The 13,036-nt window shown below is 36.3% G+C and overlaps 1 protein-coding gene across 8 annotated transcripts in view; it reads left to right on the forward strand.

Annotated features, from left to right (window-relative positions):
- Positions 1 to 13,036, forward strand: part of DCAF6 (DDB1 and CUL4 associated factor 6) — a 76,394-nt gene that overhangs the window by 6,408 nt on the left and 56,950 nt on the right. For all 8 annotated transcript variants that reach the window (XM_014882796.2, XM_088158340.1, XM_088158312.1 and 5 more), the window contains exon 2: positions 9,582 to 9,643. In XM_014882796.2, coding sequence (XP_014738282.1) covers positions 9,582 to 9,643 — 62 coding nt within the window. The remainder of the gene's footprint in view (positions 1 to 9,581; positions 9,644 to 13,036) is intronic.

The raw sequence follows: 13,036 nt of genomic DNA on the forward strand, positions 1-13,036 counted from the left end.
GTTTGCTTTTAGGATGCTGAGGATTGATAATAGCACAGCTTCTGGTTTTTTTATGTACAAACACTAGTTTGTGTAAAGCTGTAGACCCTTATGGATCATGATATTATGTTCTTTGGTGGGATTAACTTGCAGAAATCTGTTTTTTGAGTTTTGTTTTTGCTTTTTTTTAATTTATTTTTATTTTTTATACTACTGCCTAGATCAGAACTTATCAATGAACCTACTTACTGAGTTTTGATGTTTTAATTTTCTAAACCACTAACTTTTTTGCTGCTGTTGTATTTTGACATATGAATTAAAATGGAAGGTGGATTTCTGGCATTATATTTGGCCAGCAATAAATGATGAAAAAATGATATAACTGTTTCAAACTGCTGTTTTTCTGTCCTTTAGAAATTCAGAAGGCCTTTTAAGTTATCTGCAGATTTGTCATAATTTCTTCAAACGGGTGGAACAATGCAGATGTGCTTTTTGATTTTAAGGGATTAACCTTATGTGTAATACCTGTGATTAATAGAACATTAATCATGTGTGTTAATGGCTGCCAGGAAGTAGGAGTGTGTAAGTGGGTTGTAGTCCCAAGGCTTTACAGGTATTATAATATTTGAATTATATTCAGTCTTATGATGCAAATGTATTTGCTTTATATCCTTTGGAGCCTCAGTGTTCTCCTGCAGACAGCTGGAGACTGCAGACATTTGTGTGCAGTTCTATTTTCATTTTTGATTGCAATATTTAATTGAATTTACACTGTGTGCTTTTTTGTACAGGGAGTGTATTTGCTTTGTAAATAACTGCTTGTGCCTTGACACTGAATGTTTCAGACAGCTTCCTAGTTAAGTTGTACCTTGATCTTCTAATAATGAGCTTTGGATACATGAAAGCTGTCTCTTGCTGCAAAAACAAGTCGTGTACAGCATGTACTGGGTTTGTATTTCAGGATGAGGCAGTGATGTGAGAGATCCTTTAGATCTCTTTACTTTATTTATTTATTTAATTTTTTCTTTCAACTTTCTTCCAGTTGAATTGCTTCCATTAAGTGCATTAGGGCAGACCATTAAACCTGTCTGTGTTCAGTCACTTCCAAGATGTTGCACAGCAGCTCTGTGAGTTCTTGTGACTTTGCATGTGATTCCTGATCTTCTATCCTTGAGTGTCCCCAGAATAGTCTAGTGGGATATAACTGATCACGTATCAGGAACCTGTTGACACTTGAGACCAGTCCTGAGCTGGCAGTAAGGAAAAGGATCAGTTCAGACACAAACTATGCCAGCTTTCAAACAAAACCGGATTTTTCACTGTTTGAGTGCAAGTCTCTGCTTTTTTGTGTCTTTGGGGCTTAGTGAGCTGCTGATTCAGATGTGTCCCAAATGCTTTAGTGTGTGTTGAATTATTAAATATTGAATGCGAATATCATGAGATAGGATCTGAGTCACATCAGTGAATTTTAATAACCCTTTATTTTCCCCATCTTGTTCTTCGAGGATTTGCAGCCTTTCCTCTGGGAAGATTGAATGTGTCTCTGGTGCTGGCTGCTCTCTAACAGGTATCATTGGGAAGATGAGAATCCGTCCCTTCTGTTCCCATGTGTTCTGAATCATCAGTGTTTGTTCAACCCTTTTTGAACTACTGAAACTTCACCAAAATAAAAATCTGTTAAAATTAAACTGTTAAACCAAACCCAGCTCTTTATTTAGGTTGCATTGCTTTGTTGTTACAATTATTGTAGTGTGTTCCGGTTATTTACCTTTCTAGGAAATGAGAAAAAAATCTGGTTCCTTTTTAATTTGGTTTTATTTTAAAAACACTGTTATGTCCTGAGAACTCTTTTAAGTAAAAAAAGTCTTTGGAGTTAAACAGGGTTTTTTTTTGTTGTTGTTAACTAGGATGAATACATTTTGTTTAATGCAACAGGCAATGGTATTTTTAAAAGTAAGAGGCTTTTTCCCCATTTGTTTTTAAATAGCCAGTGATAATTTAAACTATGTCAGCACACTGTTAACTTAATAGTCATCTACTGTCAAGACTCAGCTTTCTACTGGGGCTCAACTTTTGATGTAATCTATCTTTAATCCTGGGCAGTTTCCTGGTGTTTACATTTGTAATCCTACGGGGTTATGTTCCATATCTGTTAGAGTATCTATATATCTATTTCCCGATTTCCCCCAAATAAACCCAGCAGTGTACAATTCCTGTAGTACCCAGGATTAAATAGTATGTTAAATTAGGCAGGTGTGCAGAATTGTAAATGCCTTAATTCAGTTCCACGCTGTCCAAGTTCTCAATTTCACTTGTGGGAAAGGCAGGCCCTGGGTTTTTTTTTTGCTAGAAGACATATCTGTAGATATGGTAGTAAGCTTCTGTATAATCACTTCTTAATCTGTTTAAAAATGAGTATTGAGTTAGCTTAAACATCTTTAAATAGTAGGCTTTCACCCAGAGCCTTTGTCTGGGATTAGTCCCGTGGCAGAGTGGGAGAAGCAGCAGCCTCTGGCAGGCACTGGAAGGTGATGGCAGCAGTGGAGGCACACACTCCTCAGCTGGAAAGAGGACAGGACATTCCTGCTAGGAATGCTTTCTTAAAAGCAGATTCCACTTTTTGTTTCCTTCTAGTGATTCTGCATGCTCCAGTGTGCATTTTGCCCGAGTGCTTGGAGGTGAGACACCCTGGTTCTGCTACGAGCAATTTTAACTTCTGCACTGGGGTGGAGAAACACCACATCTCCACTTCATAGATCCCATCTTTTCTTGCTGGAAAGTGGAGCTCCTAATTAACCTTGGGTGTCACAGTGATCAGTAGTACCTGAGAACATAAAGCAGAGGGCCTGATGCTTATTTCCCCAAGTGTTGTTAAGGATTGGCTGGATTATTACCTTGATGTCATTTTTATAAGAAAATATTCAACATTGCTGCCCATGTAGCAGTTCCAGATGAATTCTCAAAGTTAAAGGAAAGCATTTCCAAAGACACATTCAAACCTACAGTAATACTGTTTACTCCAACTTGCAGCAATCTGTGTAATATTTCTTTTTGCCTTCAGTTAATAGAAGCGTCCTTTGACTTTTTTTGGAGAAGAAAGCAGAGCACAAGTGTATTTTTCTTGATCTGGTAACTATTGTTTTTGTGTTGGTATCTGTTTTAGAATTTCGAGGTGTTTCTTTGGGAGTCCTATTTTAGTGCTGGTGGAGAAAACAGCAAAAGCTTTTGCATGTAGTTAATCCTATGTCCAGTTAATCACTTAAGCTGTGTCAGATAGTTTTCTGTTGATAGGAGTAAGGTGGTATGTGTTATCTTTTACATAGATAGAGCTTCTCTTTTGTCCTCTGCTTTATAGAAATTAGAAATACTTGTGGCATAATATAAAAAATTCAAGTGCCTTTTGTCTCAGTGAGTAGTTTGTATTTGATCATCGGACTACTTTAAAGGATTGAATAAATATCAAAACTGCTGAAAACTGCCATTTTTTTCCTTCTGTCACAAAACCTCACTTGCAGTCTGTGGCAAGAACAATACAGAAGATTCAAGTATGGGAAGTGTGAGGATATCTGTCAGAATGTGGTGTACTTGTGAATGAAATCCACTTAGCACCAGTCAGTACAGCACAGATAAAGTGCCTTCTCTGAGAAAGGTACTTGTACTTTATCCCACATTTTTGTCACTGAGAACACCTTAAACACTTCATATTAATACAGCTGAATTTTTTATAATCTTTCAGTCATAAACCATGGTAAATATCAAACAGAAATTAAAGAAATTGGTTTAAAGCCCAAATGCTTGTAACCTTACCAGTTATGGAACCTAGTGAAGGCTTATATTTATATTTCAGTATCCAAAAGATGTTTCAAAGTTAATTACAGCCATTGCTTCTAATGCAAACACATCCTAGCTGTGCTCTTACCTACAGTATTAGGTAAGAGCATTATTATTAGTAGTAACCTATTTTTGCAGATTCTGTAGAAGCAAGCCTAAACAGAAGTATTTTCCAAAATGCTTATTTATTACCCTAAAATGTATAACATTGCTGAACTGCTTTTTTTTTTTCTTTTTTTTTTGAAACTTCATCAGGTCTCTTTTTTGTATTAATATACTCACCATGAGATATTACAGGCTTGCTGATTTATAATTTAGGGCATAGTGTCCTGTCTTCTGTAGTTTCTGTCTTGGTCTTACAATATCTGAAAGTTTCGTGTTTCTTAATACCTAAAGCTCATTACTTAAGCCTATCTTAGGGTTTGAGTACAGGCTTGGTTAGCACCAAGTTGTTTGATGCTGGCTGGTTAGTAGCAAAGCTCTGATGCATTGAAATGGCAAAAACGTCTCTTTGTAGACAATAAAAATATTTTGTGTTTTCTTTGTAGTGTTCATGCTTTCAGGCTTCATGATGTATCATTAAGAACAGAGAATAATTTGAATTACTTGCTTTGAACTTAAACCATAATGAAGTACTTGATCATAATCTTTTGAAAGGTAGTCTTTTAAACATTGACAGAACCAAGAGTTATAATTTTTGGCATTTTTACAGTAGTGCAGAAGAGTGAAGAAATAGAACACAGGGCCCTGTTCAAAGGACTGGAGGTCACACCCATGGATTTGGTTTCTGGTAGTACTGCTGGTTCACTCTTTCCTTTGGTAAATTGCTTGAGTTTGCTGTGTCACAATTTCAATGACTATAAAATGGGGCCAGTGTCAGCTTACATAGCTAAGAGGTGATTTTTAAGGTTTTAATTAATCTTCAAGAATTTTAACTTACCTTGATGAAAGTTAATTCAGTGCATCTTGTGTCTAGTCCTGTTTACTGTATGCTGGAAAAATTGTATTTAGATGTGGATTAAAAGAGTTTCATGTAGTTAATCCAGCAAAATGAGCTATATACAAATGGAGTTACCTCAGAAATGTCTAAACTGTACCCTGGAAAACCAAGAGAAGTTTTGAAATGCGTTCAGAGTGCAGGATAACATGTGCTCTGCATTGGGAACAGATGCTGGCTCCATTTCAGCTTTAAACTAGGGCATTCCAAATGTCACAGCGAGCCAGCGCTGAGGGACCTGGCCCTGCAAAGAGCCAGCTTGATATAAATGAGTGTTCATTTGATAAATAGGGTCTATTACTGAATTAGGGTTGTCTTTTAACATCTCATACCGTGTTGGTGCTGCTTTGGATCAAAGTTTAGTTAAATTTTTGTGGAGTACAGCGTGCTTTAAAGCTAAACCTTCATCATGAAATGATCTTCTTCTCCTTCTTCAATGGGAAATTCTGGAGTGCAGTTTTAAATACATGAAGGTTTTGCATGCTCAAAGCATTTAACTTGTCAGCTGTCATCAGTTCTGAAGCAGCTTTGCCTAAGTTGCTTACAAAAGAAAAGTTGGCGTCTCTCTGCCAAAACAGGCACGTAGAAAGCACCTGATCAGCAATTCCTAAACTGGGGATTGTGACCTAAATGGTGTAAGGACTGTGAGTGGGGAGTACAAGGGATGCTGTTGTATTTTTATATTGCTCCCTGAAGTGAGATGAGAGCTCTGTAAATGTGCCCAGACCCCCAGGTTGGCGAATTCTCTTGGTGGGAGTTGCAAGGCAGAATTTGGCTTCACCTTGCGCACAGTGGATGTTTTGAAGAAATAAAGTTACAAAGAAATAGCTGCAACTTCTCTTTTACTTGCTCTCCCATATTTAAATTTGTATTATGAACACCTCAAGGTGGGGCTTCTTTCATACACAGAATGGTCCCTGAGTCTCCAGCTTAATATAAACTAAAAAATTTATTGATCGCTGCACAGAGTGTTTCACTGTACCTTGAGGCTTCTGTAGTGCGTAGTGTTTGGTGAGGATGGATGGATGGCTAAAACCTGAAAATATTATTGATGGTTGTACTGAGAGTGGCACTAAACCTTGAGGCTTCACTTGATGCATAACCAGGGAAAATGGTGGGCTTGATAGCTTTCCAAATTTCAGCAATGTAAACACTTCACAGGGAGGTCATCACAGCCATTTGAAATTTAACAGAGCTTTTTTTTGTTTTGCTTTATCGTGTATTTGTTGATAAATTCACCTTAGCAGTTTTGAAACAAAGCCCATATGTGTTCCACTGTCCAGTGAGATAATCTTGGTGATGACAGCTTGATCACTTGATCTGTGTCCCAGGCCTTATTTGAATATAGGAAGCAATATATTGATCACCCTCACAGAATTAAATTATTGCCTTTCTAGAGGTACTATGTAGTTCAGGAGAAAAAGAAATCGTTTCTGGCTTGAGAGCCTGTACTCAGTATTGGGGTGGGAAAAATCTAAACATGACAGTGGTCTTAATGCTGATATTGTAAGAGAAAAGAACTTTTGGGGTTTTGTTAAAAGCTTGGGTTTTGTCCATCAGCAGGAGGGCTGCCTTTGTAGGAAGGTAGAGGGAACAGGCAGCCTTTGGATTAGCTGAATGGAATTAGGGATTGTGAAGATTTCGTCACTTGGGAGAGCAGAGCCCTTGACATGGAGACTCTGACTGTTAGGAAGTCCAGCAATGAGAGCTGAGATGCTGAAGAGTAAATACAAAACAAACCAAGGGGTATTGTTACTTTTTTTTTTTTTTTTATGTCATAGCAATGGATCAGTGACAAACATATTCAAGTGACAAATTCTAATGCTTACTGCTGAGCATTTTTTTTCAAACCAAGTGAACCTGTGGGAGTCATTGCTGAAGTACGAGGAACACAGATTCACTGACTTTTCTCAGCTTGCAAAAGCAGAGGCAATATTTTCTTCAGATCAGTTTATTCACGTAGTTCAGGTTTTTATTTTAGAGTAAAAGCACAACTTAGAATCTGGTGGTTCTAGTTTTGAATGATCAGATAAACTACAAGCAATCCTTTCAGTTGTCTTACTGCATTTAGTACTTAATCAAATAAGAGGGGGTTTGGAGGCAAAGCATTTTAATTGCTTTCTCCCTCACCCCTTTTTTCCTTTAGGGAATATAGAAACTATTTAAGGTGTAATTTTGTTTGTATTTAATTCCTTTCCCAAATATTTAGATAAAAAATAATGAAAGGATAAATAACTAAACACATATATAACAAACCATTTATGCAAACCTAACAAATTTTTTAATCTTTTAAAATGGCCAAGTGTTGAGTATATGAGGCACCTTATGTCTGCATTTCAGGTTTACTGGAATTTGTATGCATACTGTGTTCTTATTAAGACCAAAAAAATCCTAATCTAACAACGAGTTGTTCGTATCTTCTTTTGTCAAAAGATTTCTGTAAGGAAATAAAAATGGAAACTGAGATTTGAACACAGTTACTGTTTCTTACTTGCTGGTTTAAGCGATTTGCTTTGAAACCAGAGCATACAGGAAGGAGAAAAATCTGTTGCTCTGTTTGTTTTTAAAAATTAGTTTGAATCATCTTTGGTGTGTGTGAACAGAGGATTCTCAACAAGCACCTGCCTGTTGCTCTGCAGACATCACCTCATTCCAGATGTGTTTTATGCACGTGGTGCAATGCCCAACAATCATCCACTGCTATCAGATTTTTGTGTTCTTCAGTGAAAGTGTGATGGGTCTGGCAAACACTGTATTTTTGTGTTGGTCTATGGAGTTGTAAATTCTTAATGAAGTTATCCTATTGGAGATGGTGTATTAGTGCTCTGTATTTTGCATTACAGGAACACCCCAGAAGCAAATTTTAAAATTTCTGTTATGCAAAGTATACCTGCATACCCAAGCATGCAGCAGGTGATATTTCCCACCTCAGCATTCACATTTACTTACAAGCAATTGAAGAAATAAAATTAACCTGAAAGTAGAAACCTTCATTGAAAACACAGAAATAATTTGATCTGAAAAAATAATAGGATTTCACTGAAAGGTACAATAAACTAACCATTAAGAATCTGTGGTCAAAGACTGTTCCTGAAGGGGAGAAAAATGGGTAAAAAGTGGTAAAGAAAGCATAGTGAGCTGGTAGATGTGTATTCCTAATCAAAGAACACATACATTCTTGCTAGAAGAGCATGGTGTATAAGATGTCATTATTTTAATCTTCCTCTAATTATGGTTATTCCTTGTTAACAGAAGTTGTAGCAGCTGAGATGTCACAACTTCTATGTTTATAAAATGGGACATAAGAGAAGTCTGGCTTTCAGTTTTTTAAAGCTGCCTCAGGTGTGTTTTAAGTGCAAGCACTTTATAACCATTTCATCCACTAAGTACCTCCTCTTGAAGCAGAAAAAATACTTGGCTGAAATATGATCTTCATCTAATGTGGTACTTGAGCTGTGTTATGAGCAATTTTGAATTTTGGAGATGGCTTCTAGTTCCAGTGAAACCAAGGTATCTAACCCAGACCTTTTGATGGGAGGGAAAGCTGTATGAACATTGGATGGGGTGCGAGTGTAGCTGCAGGAGTTGGTGCTGCTGGAAGGGTGTCCTGATCTTTGAGGAGGGAGTGGGGCAGGGATGCTCAGTGCCTGCTTCCAGACAGGTGGTTGTGAGGGACCAGGTGTGGATATCAGGTGTTCTTTTTCAGGGCTGGAGACTAAATGGGAGAAATAAAAAGCATTCAGAGGTAGTAAGTGGAGAGAGGAGAAACTACTTTTCCAAATATGTGCTGCAGTGCCAGAGGAAACACTGAGTTCTGACATGGTTCTGCCTCGAGCTGAACCCCAAAGCAAGTTCAGAAATGTAGGATTTTTCAGATGTGGATTCTGTTGCTGTTCTTTTCGTGATTCTAGGTTTTGAAGGTTAATTTTAGTGAATTTCACAGTTACATATTTGGAAACAGTGCAGCCTGGCAAAGGCCTACAGTCTGATGCTCTTACCTGGAATTTTGTTCTGAAAGATGTGCTAACACAGAATAAAGAAAGGGGTAATGGTCCTTGAGTTTAAGGGCTTTTGGGATTGAAGTTAAAAATATTGGGTTTATCAGGATTTTTCTTTTCTGAAAGTGCTTTCTGGGGCATATTAGGTTCAGTATAACTGCAGAGTTGGAGCCATGTGTTTAAACATCTACTTCAGGAAACGACCACATTTTTGTCAATGTACTTTGTTTTTCCCTCTTCATGTGTTTAGTGCAGTAGTGTTTTTGAGTGCAGTGGTAAATCAGTTTGTATATGGGGTATAAGGACATGAAAGTTCCTGGAGCTTTGTCTTCATGTGCACTTATAGATTTCATCTTTATTCTTAATTTCTTCCTTTCACATAATTTTTATGAAATGGAATGTTACTGGTCTTAAATATTAGTTTTTCAAATGCAAGGGTTGTACTGCTTGAACTGTGTTATACTTGCTCCCTCTCAGCTGAGTGAACCAAATAACCACAGGATTAATTTCTGTTTTCTTGCTATTACTTTTAGAGGGAGCATCAGCCTGTGAAACGTTCATTTTGCCATTTCTGCACTCTTATGAAAGGTGGTGGAAGAACCAGCAAATGTCATGCTTGTCTTAGGATTTGTAAAATGACAACCATATAAATTGTTTCAAGATTTAAATTTATATTCTGTTTCTTTACTGTTTAGGTTTTTACCTGTGAATGGTCATTACAGGCTCATATCTACTTCAGGTTTTAAAAATTACATCATTGATATTTTTCTTCACAGGGAGAAGAGAATTTATCCAAAGATTAAAACTTGAAGCAACCTTGAATGTTCATGATGGATGTGTAAGTCACTTGTTGCTTTTTTGTTTATTAAAAATTGTTAAATTGTGATTTTTGTTGCCATAGTAATAGTCCCTCAACTTAAAAAGGGACATATCTTATATTTGTATATTAAAACTGAGCTGGACCACTCTGTCTGTTGAGATCTACATCTGAATTCTCTAGCTATTTGTTTCTTCTTGAATATCTGACACTTTTACCTTTGAAGCAAAACAGAATCCCATTCCTGTGTCTTGATGCTGTGTCTACTGCTGATTGAATTAATCTCTCCTGCCATTTAAACACATTCCTACCTTTTCAGTTAGGACTCATCTTAAATCTTGAAATGAAGTCTTTTTTTTTTAAAGCTTTATTAGTGTTTTGAGTGATTTATTTTCCAATTTCAAAAAGCAGATCAAGTGCTACATGACATACAGACAATGAAAACAAAAATAAGCCTTCCTGAAAGGCAGTAACATAACTTGAAATATTCGTTATTTAAATATCAATTTTTGAAAGGGGTCCAAATATTTTAAAACATATCTTTTTAAATGAAAGCCTTTACCTAAACTAGTTTCAGGGCAAGAGGCTGCCATGTTACCTTTGAGGAATAGAGCAGAAATTCAAGGTTGTTAAAGTATTTGATGTACAAGATTTGGGAAAAATGAAGGTATTCCATAAAAAAATGAAAATGTAAGTGCAGCTTTCATGCTTTACCATATGTAATTCTAAAGCTGTTCAAACATAAGGATGATTTTATTTTAGCTTGAGTTGCTTGGACTTTTAATTAAGGAGTGATATGATTGTTAACTAACACACTAGTAGTTTTATTGAACAAGTGTTGTTAACATCCAGCCTTCTTGAGATCAGAAGTGTGATTTTGATGTGCCTGTGTTTTTGTGGGCATGGAAAGTCTGGGAAAGACCAGGATTAGAATTGCTATGTATAAAATTTGAGCTACTTTTCCTGTGCTGACTACATTATAAGTTTAATGTTCTGGTACAGATAGTGTTGGTGTAATGAAACACTTATATACATTGCTCATTTTTTTCAAGAAATGTTGCAAGAATGATGATGTAGGTCTCTTCCAACCCAAACAATTATATAATTCTATGTGTATTTATTAATTTTTGTATTCGAGATTGTAACAGTGATACTTTACTCCTGAATTTCTTCTCTAAGTAATTTTTCATCTCTTCAAATACTGAAGATCAAAATTTTCAAGTTTCTTTTCCTGATTAGGGCTTTTTATTTCTTTTTTCTTTATTTCCTTGTATAAAAGTGATTTTTTTCCCCTATTAAAACAGAATATTGGAAAACAATATTTGTTCACTACTTGTTAAAAATTAAGTGACTGATCTCTATTTCAATTATCTGCCTCTGTGTCATGTAATAGAAATTGCAGATTTGATGTTGGCTGTTGGTGTTGCTTGAATATACTGATGGATATGTATTTGAAAACTAATTTTGATTTGTGTTAGCTTTGAAAGTATGCTTCAACATATGGCCTAATTGTTCTAGTGGGTGGAAAATGCTTAAATTGCCAAGTTTAGATTGTAAACTTGCAGCATTATTTGCAGGTGTTTAAAATACTACAGTATTTAAATACAGTATTGAAATACTATGGTTTGAAAAAATGTCTTTAGAAGTTAATTTGCTCAGAACTCTCCACCTTTAAGGAATGGGCTATTGGGAGTTCTTACCTCATTTACTGTGTGGTCTTTTGCAAGGAATAATCTTCTAGGACTAACAAGCACTCACTATAATTTCTTACTATTTGTTTTTTAAAAAAATCTGTGAAATAGAAATCAATGAAATTACAATGCATGTACTGATTAAACTTCTTATTACCATCAATGGTAATTAGGCTCTTTTTTTTTTCTTTTCTTCTTCCCACAACTGCTAATCAGCATGCATTTCAAATGTGGGGGATGAAAGCTGTATTGTCTATTAAAAGGTGTTTCTGGGTTTTTGGTTTGGTTTTTGGGTGGTTGGGTTTTTTAAATGAAGGTTGGATGGCAGGGATTTGGGGTTTTCTTTGTTTGCTGTTTGGTTAATTGGTGTTTTTAAGAACTTGTTCATTGTTCTGTTGAATAAGTTGTGACTTATATTTTCTATATAAAGCGTGCTGTGTAATTGGACACGGTGGACAACTTACTTAAGGCAAGACATTTTTTTACTAATTGAGGATAAAAGTAAAGTCCAAGTTCTTACCTGTTACACAGAAGAGAGATCCTGTGGGAGATACACCTGTGTGTATAATCATACCCAGGCAGGATATCTGTGAAGAAGGGAATATTCCATGAATTCCTTCACATATCCATGCTTTTGTAACAGTAATATTACCATGCACCTTTTTGTTTAAAATCTGAGTATTTTCACCTCAGAGTTCAGGGGCAATTCTCTTTGAAACAGTCCCATTTTCCCCTTGGTTTGAAGACACAGTTTCTAGCAGTAGTGTGTGAAGTAATTGAATTGGTTCTGCAGAATTATTGGTGTCTGGCAGTAGCCTTATCATCCTGCCAGGGCAGGATTTGCTTCTCTCAACAAGGTTCACATGGTCAAATTCAGTAAGATCATTTGTATGCCAGAACTTGCCATTTTCTGTGTTAGCTGTAAAGGGAGCTTAAGAAGATGAGGAAATGTACAGAGTTAGGTGAGCTGTTCTGTATAAAGTGATTAAATCCAAGGGAGAAATGTTGAAAGAGAAGCAATCTGGACAGGCAGCGATGAAGTGTAAGGAAAATAGAGGATAAAGAAACTCTAAACCATATTGAATTGCAGTAAAAATACAGCTTATTTTCTTCCAGTTTTGGTCCTGTGAAAGCTGAGGAAGGTTGAAATGCAGGATGTAGCTGAAGCATTTGACATGAGTAATACTACATTGTGAAATAAAGAGTATTACCTGAAGGACTAACTTCTCATTTCTATGTAGGCATTCAGATCAATAGCAAAAACAAACCAGCAACCTTCATGGCATTAATCTCCTTCAGGATGGCACTTAGGAACAAGTCCTTTTTTGATGCAGTCCTCAAAGCCAGGCTTAAACCAGTACAGGAAATTTGTTTTCTGTTAGAAACACGGTTTTCACCTTGTACTCCACAGATGAAAAGCACTGCCTTTTTCACCCCCTTCTTTGCTTGGGGGATATTCCTGATATTCTGGATATCTACAGTCATTTTTATTTCTTTTCTTCTATTTTTGTACTCTGTTAATCTCTTCTGTTCACAAAAGAGTTGATTCTGATGTCACTTTACATGGAAGTGAGGAGTTTGCTTTTTCAGTTTTCTAAGGATTGGCTGCACTGCCTCCTGCATTGTCTTTGAGGAACACAGAGATAGTAAATTTATATCTAGCTAATTGACTAATAAATCACAAGTGCCTGCTGACTCCTTGCAGGGCTAGATGAGTGACAAA

Source organism: Sturnus vulgaris, chromosome 2, assembly GCF_052056855.1.
Source record: "Sturnus vulgaris isolate bStuVul1 chromosome 2, bStuVul1.hap1, whole genome shotgun sequence".
NCBI lineage: Eukaryota > Metazoa > Chordata > Aves > Passeriformes > Sturnidae > Sturnus > Sturnus vulgaris.